General features: G+C 49.6%; 1 protein-coding gene across 1 annotated transcript; it reads left to right on the plus strand.

The window, feature by feature from the left end:
- Nucleotides 1-1970: 1970 nt before the first annotated feature.
- LOC116111198 lies at nucleotides 1971-2978 on the plus strand. Its single transcript, XM_031397392.1, has one exon. It carries the CDS (start codon nucleotides 1971-1973, stop codon nucleotides 2976-2978), a length of 1008 nt encoding a protein of 335 aa, XP_031253252.1.
- The last annotated feature ends 7208 nt before the right edge of the window (nucleotides 2979-10186 follow it).

A 10186-nucleotide genomic window follows, 5' to 3' on the forward strand; every position in this document is an offset into this window, starting at 1 on the left:
GTTCCTGATCAATCTCCTACTCAAAGTCGCTTTCCTGTTCAGAACACTTTCCTACTCGAAGTTACTTTTCTGATTAGAATCACTTTCCTATCCGGACACTGGTAAGACAACTTACCACGGCCCTAATTCTTCTAAGGTTGGCATCAGAGTCACATTAGGACTCCTACTCCCACCAGGATTAGGAGACTAGACAGTCACTATATAAGCAGAGGCCATCCCTCTCACAATGGATAGGACATTACACCTTCACACCCGAAGCTCCTACTTTAGAGCTTTACATCACCGCCGTAGTCACAGTCCCTGACTAGACTTCCGGTAACCTTTTACTTCCTAGCCCTCACTATATTAGCCTTTCAGCCTTGCTGACTTGAGCGTCGGAGTGCCTGCGGCCCTGGTGTTTCCCGTTCGCTTCACGCGTGTGTTTCTTTACGTGTGCAGGTACAGCAGATCGCTAGTGGCCTCAACCTTACGGGATCAGACCCCCCTTCTGTACAGGTAGATTTTTACGTCTACAGTTTGGCGCCCACCGTAGGGCCTTTAGCAATCATTCGGCTCGATGAACCTTGCTACGTGGAGGAACATTCCATGGCTGACAACTCTGATAATGCTAATCCCGGCCTTAAGGCCAAACTGGAAGCTCTAACTGCTCTCATGCAACAGAATTTGGACAAGGTGGCTGCATTGGAAGCTGAGAACAATGCGATCCGGACAAAAAACGCGTCCGTCAGGTCAGAAAACCAATCCCTCAAGGAGAAGGTGAGTCAATTCTTTGACCTAGAGTTCCTTCCTGGCCAAGCACCCCTCAATCGGTTCCACACCACTGTTCTGCCCATGCAACCTCTCCTTACGCAAGAGCCCTGACCCTCGGCCTCTAGCAAAAGGCTGCGTCCCTTAAACCCGTCTGCGGTCAATAATTCTGTCCTAATTCATAGAGATAAAGATATGCCTGTAGAACACCAATCAGCCGATTCATCCCAGCATCAAGACCAAGACGATCCGGTGGTAGAGAGCCCTCATCCACAAGACCAACTCAATCTAACCATCCCAACACATACTCCACTCCACTCGGCTCGGCTCATCCTCGCGGGATGAACAGCCAAACTAGACCAACAGCGCTCGAGCCCATCGATCCTGACCAACCGAATGACTATCAGAAGACTCCCCTGACAATCCATGTAAGGCAAAACACCAGAACAGTTACCATGGGAGTCATCCAACCGGAAGGAATGACTGAAGATCTATGCTACCAAGGAATGCACAAAGGGACTCGTCAGACTACCTCAAGAGGGATGACCAAACGGAATGTACCAAAGATAAATGCAAAGGCCGACTCGGTCATGCGGGATGACCTAGTGGCGTCCTCTTCTCCTATGGAACATGTACAAGCTAAGAGATTGGCTGACATGGAAGCAGTGATGCGACGCATTCCAGGAATGCCGGTCCCAACCAAGAAGAGCAGGCCCTATTGTTACGCGGATTCACCTTTCATGGACGAGATCGCCTTAGCCGACTTGCCTCAGAAGTTCACTATCCCCAACATGAAAATGTACGATGGCACAACCCATCCGGATGGTCACACAGCCTCGTACAAGTAGCGGATGTTCACCGTCTCGATAACCCGACCACTCAAGGAAGCCTGCATGTGCAAAAGTTTCGGTTCAAGCTTATACGGCCCAGCACTACAATGGTACACAAACCTCTCGAATGGATCTATCGATTCGTTCGCTCAACTCACCGACACGTTTGTGGAACAGTTCGCTAGCAGCAAGAAACTCGAGAAGCTGTCAGCCGACTTGTACAGAGTATACCAGAGAAGGGGCGAGCCATTGAGAGAATATGTCAGCAGGTATAACAGAGAGAAGATTTCCATCCCAGCATGCAACCCTTAGACAGCCGTAGCTGCCTTCAGGAAGGGTCTCCTCCCGGACAGAGAGCTATACAAAAAACTTACAAAGTTGTGATGCACAACAATGGAAAATGCCCTGGCCCGAGCAGTGATCCAAATAAGGTGGGAGGAGGATGAGATACACCGAACGATTCACTCCAGATATGAACCAAGGCAGAGCGACAGGAAGCCAGAGCCTAGACCAGTAGAGCACCGCTACCACCATCCAGCACACAATATGGGCAGAGTCAGGAAGCCTTATGATTGCCAACCCTCGAGAAATGATAACAGGCAGTTCGGATCGAATCGACCAAAAATACCGGAGTATAACCTCAACGTCGAACCAACCCAGGTCGTAGCAATAATGAAAGGATTGGGATCTATTGTCAAGTGGCCTGGCAAGCTCAATCCCAAGGCAAGGAGAGACACAACCAAGTGGTGCGAGTTCCACAACGACCATGGGCACAACACCGCAGACTATATTGCCTTACGACTCGAGGTTATCGCACTTCTGAAAAGGGGACATCTCCGTGATCTGCTTACTGACAAGGGGAAGAACGCCATTAGCCAGAAAAACTCCAAAGAACCGTCACCCCCTCCGCGGGAACCCACACCGAAAGGTTTCTGTTCGCTCATCTTCGGAGGATCAGAGATCAGTGGGGTAAGTTACTCATCGGCCAAGCGGTATGCTAGAGCCAACCACCATCATGAAGTCCAGTCCATCCATCCGATCTCACGGTCACACTCTCATAAGGTAATTCAGTTTGAAGATGACGAACCGGTCACCCTAGCCGCTCCTCATCACAATGCTTTAGTCGTATTCCTACAGATTGCCAACATCCTAGTGAAAAGGGTGTTCATAGATGGAGGTTCGTCAGCAAACATCTTGTTCCTCGAAGCAGTAAAAGCAATGGGACTAGAAGAAGCAAACATCAACAGGTGGTCGACACTGCTGGTTGGGTTCAGCTTGGAGCAGAAATACACTATTAGAGAGATAGTCCTTCCTATCTACGCTGGCAGAGTGAACAAACAGACCGTCTTCCTGGTGATCGACTGCCCATCTCCCTACAATGTCATTTTGGGCCGGCCTTAGATCCACGACATGCGGGCAGTCCCATCTACCTTCTACCAGACGATTAGGTTTCCAACCAAGTGGGGGGTACGAGAGATCAAGGGCGACCCCAAAGCTTCCAGAGACTGCTACAAGAATGCCTTCAAGAGCAAAGGAAACTCTTCATAGCAACTACAGTCTCATCCAACCCCTTGGACTGAGCCTAACAAACCGACCATTGACGAGTTGGATGAAGTGCAAATACATCTGGACGACCCCGAGAGGAAGACACATATAGGTTCCCGCCTCGAACCCGAGACAAGAGAGAAGCTCATAGAATTTCTCAAGTAGAACGAAGACTACTTCGCCTGGTCTCACGCTGACATGACCGGAATCAGTCCAGACACAATGGTCCACCAGCTCAAGGTAGATCCGGATCACCCACTAGTGAAGTAGAGGAGGAAGAAATTCGCACTTGAGTGAAACCGAATCGTCAATGAAGAGATTGAAAAGCTCATAAGCAATGGCATGATCAGAGAGGTCCACTACCCCGAATGGCTAGCAAACGTTGTGGTCGTAAAGAAAAAGAACGGGAAGTGGAGAGTCTACATCGACTTCACTGACTTAAACAAAGCCTGCCCCAAGGATTCTTTCCCACTCCCACATATCGACATGATGGTAGATGCGACCGCAGGGAACTCCTTAGCTTCATGGATGCCTTCTCGGGATATAACCAGATCCTGATGCATCCGGATGACCAAGAGAAGACAGCCTTCATCACAGAGAAGGGAACCTACTGCCACAAAGTAATGTCGTTCGGATTGAAAAACACCGGGGCCACCTACCAATGGCTAGTCACCAAGATGTTCTCCAGCTACTTAGGAGAGACTATGGAAGTTTACATTGATGACATACTCGTCAAGTCCTTGATTGCCAAACAACACCTTGACCATCTTAGCCAGGCATTCGCCGTCCTCCGGAAGTACAACATGAAGCTGAATCCAGCCAAGTGCTCATTCGGCGTCTCATCAGGTAAATTCTTGGGCTATATGGTTACTCAGAGAGGGATAGAAGCGAACCCCGACCAGATTAGAACGATCCTCAACATACCATCCCCGACTTGAATCAGAGATGTCCAGCGCTTTATAGGACGAGTGGCCGCCCTGAGCCGCTTCATCTCCAGATCAGCTGATAAGGCCACCTATTCCTTCATGCCCTCAAGAAGTCTAAGAAGTTCGACTGGAACCCCTCCTGCGAAGAAGCCCTACAACAGCTGAAGAGGTATCTGACCACACCCTCGCTTCTTTCCAAACCTATGGACGGAGAGAAACTCTACTCTTACCTAGCGGTCTCAGAGATAGCCATCTCAATAGTGCTAGTTCGGGAAGAAGAATCAAAGCAGTTACCGGTCTAGTATGTGAGCAAGTCGCTCCTCGACGTAGAAACTTGGTACAGTCAACTGGAGAAACTGGCCCTCGCCCTCATCCATACATCCAGGAAGCTCGGGCCGTACTTTCAGTGCTACTCCATTGTTGTAATCACCTCCTTCTCACTCAAGAAGATACTATACAAACCAGAACTATCAGGCCGACTCATGCAATGGACAGTAGAGCTCAGTGAGTTCGACATAGCCTACCTATCCCGCACCGCCGTCAATTCCCAGGCACTAGCAGACTTCATTGCCGACTTCAGGCCAAGTGCCACCACCCAGGCCGAAAGAGAGCTACTATGCATGAACGGCGCACCACCCTCAAAGTAGACTCTCCTAGTAGATGGATCGAGTAATGTCAATAGAAGCGGACTCGGAATAGTATTAATCGCACCAGAGGGAGACATCGTCCAGCAAGCAATCCGATGTGCGTTCAAGCGCATGAATAACAAAGTCGAATATGAAGCCCTCCTAGGCGGACTTAACTTGGCCAGAGAAATTGGAGCCAAGAGACTGGAAGTAAAGTCTGATTCCCAACTACAAGGCACGTATCAAGCACGCGATTCAAAGATGACATCCTATTTGAGCATGGTCAAGAGCTGTAGGTCCAATTCGAAGAGTTCTCCATCGTGCAGATCCTCAGAGTTGAGAACTACCATGCCGACGCCCTCGCCAACCTTGGCTCGACACTCCCATGTTCCTCCAAGTCATCCATTCCTCTCTTATTCATGTAATAGCCAGCCAACTGGAAGGAACAACCACCGAACAAGTCTCATATAGAAGCCATGGGCATTGAACAAGCCGACTGCTGGATGACTCCAGTAGTAAGATACCTAGAAAATGATGAACTTCTGGCTGACAAGAATGAAGCACGCCGACTGAAAGCAAGAGCCACCAGATTCACCATATATGAGGGCCAACTCCTCAGAAAGTCATTCTCTAGCCCTTATCTCAAATGCGTAAGCCCAGAAGAAGCTCAAAGTGTGCTAGCCGAACTTCATGAAGGCGAATGCGGGAACCACGCAGGGGGCCGCAGTCTTGCACATCGAGTGATCACCACTGGATATTACTAGCCGACCATACGCACCGATTTGACCGCTTACGTAAAGAAGTGCGACAGCTGTCAGAGGTTTGCCCATGTCTCACACCTCTCACCAGAGCGACTCCATTCCATCCTCACACCTTGGCTATTCATGAAGTGGGGAATGGACATCGTGGGAAAGCTACCTACTGCACCCGGGCAACGAGTCTTCATGTTGGCTGTGACAGACTACTTTACCAAGTGGATCGAAGCCGAAGCCTTCGCACAAGTCAAAGATCGAGAGGTAAAAGCCTTCATCTGGAAGAATGTCATCTGTAGGTTTGGGATACCAAAAGAGATCGTCACCAATAATGGAGCCCAGTTCATTAGCTCAGGCTTTAGGGATTATTGTGACAAGTGGGAAATCAAACTGAGCTTCTCAACTCCCCGCAACCCCCAGTCTAACGGCCAGGCCGAGTCATCAAACAAAACCATCATTCAGACATTGAAGAAGCGATTGCAGAAAACTAAGGGCGCATGGGTAGACGAGCTACCAGGAGTCCTCTGGTCGTACCAAACCACAGCTCACTCATCAACGGGCGAAACCCCGTTCTCCCTCACATACGGTTCTGAAGCAGTCATCCTAGCTGAAGTATCAGTTCCATCCACCAGGCTCCAATGGGCGGACGAGGAATCAAACAGTCACAACCTCTCCAGAACCTAGACACCGTGGACGAGCTATGAGAACGGGCGAGCATCTGCAATGCAGTTTACCAGCAACAGGCTGCTCGACATTATAACCGCAATGTGAGGATCTGTACTTTCAAGATAGGCGATTTGGTCCTCCGCAGAGTCTTCTAAAACACCAAGGAGATCAACTCTGGCAAACTCGGTCCCACCTGGGAAGGTCCCTACAAGATAATCAAAGCAGCAGGGAAGGACGCCTACAAACTCCAGACCCCCGAGGGCAAAGACATCAACAACGGTTGGAATGCCATTCACCTCAAACGCTACTACTACTAGGTGAACTTTGTTTCTTTCTTTTTCATTTTTAAAAAGATGAGTGGGCCTATCCACCTCCTCTTAGACAGTTGGCCTCATGGCCAGATATTTAATGAAGTACTATTCATAAGTTTTTTGTCTCCAAACTGACCCCAGTCGATAAATTACTAACACCTTCAAATCGGTCCTGCCCGATAAACGTACTGACACCTTCAAATCGGCCCTACCCGATAAACGTACATATGCCTTCGAATCGACCCTGCTCGATTCATGACGACACCTTCGGATCGGCCCTGCCGATAAACATACTAACACCTTCAAATCGGCCTTGCCCGATAAACATATGTATACCTTCGAATCGACCCTACTCAATTCACGATGACACCTTCAGATCGGCCCTGCCGATAAACATACTGACACCTTCAAATCGGCCCTACCCGATAAACGTACGTACGCCTTCAAATCGACCCTGCTCGATTCACGATGACACCTTTGGAACGGTCTTGCCGATAAACGTACTAACACCTTCAAATCGGCCCTGCCCGATAAATATACGTACACCTTTGAATCGACCCTACTCAATTCACGATGACACCTTCAGATCGGTCCTACCGATAAACGTACTGACACCTCCAAATTGGTCCTGCTCGATAAACGTATGTATGCCTTCGAATCGACCCTACTCGATTCACGATGACACCTTCAGATCAGCCCTGCCGATAAACATACTAACACCTTCAAATCAGCCCTGCCCGATAAACGTATTTACACCTTCGAATCAACCATGCTCGATTCACGATGACATCTCCATATCGGCCCTGCCCGATAAACGTACTTACACCGTCGAATCGACTCTGATCGATTCATGGTGACATCCTCTAATCGGCCCTACCCGATTCGCGAGTTACACCTTAGTATTGGCCCTACTCGGTCTACGAAACTCAGCACGACTTATGATCCACATCACCCAGTCAGCCCGATCCGACCCAAGAACTAAACTACAGTTTAACTTCGGTCATCCAAGGAAATGTACACTCGGTCGACCAGACCAAATGAATGGTCCTTACACCATTGACAAGCAAAGCACCAACCTAGCCCAACATAAGGCCTACATGCCTTAACCACTAGGCCACTCTAAAGTAACATACAAAATGTAGTGCACCTACAAATAAAGAAGCAACGATCAATTCATTCATCCAAGGAGACAACACCAGAAGTCAAAATGGTCAAATGTTATATATATAGCATCAAATGGCCCAGTTCAGAATACAAAAATGGCACACACACCAGACAAAAGGGCATCGCAGGCCCCAAAATACATAATAAAAAAAAACGCTAAGTATCCTCAGCACGAGCCTCCTCCTCCATCGCCGAATTGGTCACCATGTCCGCACTGCCAGCGCTCAGCCCAACAGCCTGGCCGCCCGCATCATCAACACCCGATGGCCTCGGCTGGCTAAGGTCAGGCACCTGCTCGTCGTCCTGCCCCCCCCAGATGACCACCTCCTTCTTCCAGCAACTCCTGCATGAGCAGGATGTCTTCATCTGGATCCCAATGAGAGGTCCATCCTTCCTTGAACTCCAGCATGAGCTCACCTCGGGCCTTAATGATATCATCATCAACAATGGAGATGCACTACTCCCTAAGAGATTCGACCTCTGCGGTTCTCTCGGCCAACTCACGCCTCAATCTCTCGACCTCATGCTCACTATCCTTCAGACACTGCTGAAACTCTTACTCGGCCTTCCAGGCCGCCACCTCCTTCTGGCGCAGGCTGGTGTTGGCCTTGGATACATCCTGTATACGTTTCTCCTGCGCCACGATAGACTTCCTTAGGTGAAGACTGCTAGTAAGTACCTGCACAACAAAACATTGCAATCAGAACGAGACGGAGAAACAAAAATCACCAAACACTACTGTAATACCTGAACGGCGTGGGCTACCCCCTAATCAACCGCAACAACTGCACCCATCTAGTTAAGACGTGCCTCGTCCGCCGGAACAAAAATGAGTCAGCCAACTTACTCATGGTAGTCGCATCAGAGTAAGTCGACGCATTAGCCAGAAGCGTGATGGTAATCGTCCCGGCCTCTTCATCCACAACCGTGGACTGGGACAACCTGGCTCCAGCTACAGGCTGCTGACTCGGTGGCTTCGCCAGCACATCATCTGCTCCCCTGTCTTCCCTGGCTAAAGACTCCCTCCTTCTCTTCTCACGATGTCGGGCGATAGATTCGCTCATGCTCAGGATGGTCAACTTCTTCATCAGCGATTCTGCAAGTGCAAACTCTCCAACGGTTAGTGGGTTCAGCTCGGACTCACCAAAAATGATATGGTTACAGTATCGACTCAGAAGTACATCCCAAGTCTGCTTCAACGAGGGGAATGGAGTACCTCTCTGTATCGCCTCTACTCCGGCCCAAAGAATGCTGGTCCTTAGGTTGGACTCTTCTAGCACTACTCGCCAATCCCTTTACTCTAATGGGATGGCTAACACTCTCTGGGTCGCTACGTCCAAGCCGTCTCTGCTCTGCCCAGCCCGATTGAACTCAAGCTCTGCAAACAAAAAACACAATCAAGATTTAGTAATCAAAAGTACAGAAAAAACAACTAAGTTCTCACCAGTAGCTCGCCAGCCGATCGGGATCTTGCCCTGACCTCTCTCCCCAAAAACAGCCTGACCCCTCAGGTAGAAGTATTGATCCTTCCAGTTTTTATCACTGGACCGTAAGTCGGTCACCAAGTGAGACCGATTATGCCTCAAGTTCAACAGATAACGACCCTTCTCTTTGTCGTTCTCCTTCAAGAAATACGAATATAGCAGTTCGTGCAGCCCGAACCTCACTTGGTTCCAAACACAGAGGTCTTCCAAGGCCATCAGCAATCTCCAAGCATTCGGCATAAGCTGAGAGGGGGCAATCATGAAGTGGTTCAGCACCTCCTAGACAAGGCGGGGCACAGGCAACCTCAACTTGTCATGAAACCACTTCTCATAAACACTGATCCAGTCCTTTGCCTCCTAGTCAACCCGCTCATACGACCGCGACATTCGGATATCAACCGAACTTGGAATGTGATACAAGGTCCGGATGCGCCACATATCACTATCTTTCAGCACAGGCGGATAGTCTCTAGTTAAAATCCTGCTGCCTTGTTGGCTCGGCTCTTCCTTAGAGCCACTTCCGGAAGAAGATGGACTACCAACTCTTTCGGAGTCTTCCCCACTTCTCCCATGCCTGCTTGAGCCACTCAGCCCAGCCTCACTCGACCCTAGAGCGGCTATACTAACTCCAGTCGACACGCCCACTAGAACACCCCCCTCAGGCATCATCACTATAGTTGGGACACGCTCATACTCATCCCCTGGGTCTGCCACAATCCCGCTCGAACTAGCCGATTCAGAATTTGACATGTTGGCTTGATCGTCGTACACGATAGATCAACCCAAGCCTTGCTCCTAACTGCCAAAAATGCTAAGTGTCAACCACCTGACCCGAGACACCGACTGATCAAGATCAGAAATAAAGTTGTCACTAGCCCCTCAGTACCGGTCTACCTACCCGGAAATAGTTTAACCTAAACCTTGGTTAACCCTCCTGGTCGACCGACCCGGCTCTTGATTCTAGCCTTCCTTGGCTCACCCTGGGTGACCGACCCAGCCAATCCCTGATCAAAATATCCCCGCTCGCCTTGGGCGACCGACTGGTCCTCAAGGTCTACTTAAATTCTAATCGCCCTTGCTCACCGATCTAGCAACTCAAAATCACCCGCTCGGTCTGGACGACCGACCACCTCTT

Source organism: Pistacia vera, unplaced genomic scaffold (assembly GCF_008641045.1).
Source record: "Pistacia vera cultivar Batoury unplaced genomic scaffold, PisVer_v2 Contig63, whole genome shotgun sequence".
In the NCBI taxonomy this organism is placed as follows: domain Eukaryota; kingdom Viridiplantae; phylum Streptophyta; class Magnoliopsida; order Sapindales; family Anacardiaceae; genus Pistacia; species Pistacia vera.

Excerpts from the sequence above, each read along its gene's own strand:
- LOC116111198 (XM_031397392.1), top strand. The coding sequence starts at position 1,971 with ATGGAAAATGCCCTGGCCCGAGCAGTGATCCAAATAAGGTGGGAGGAG.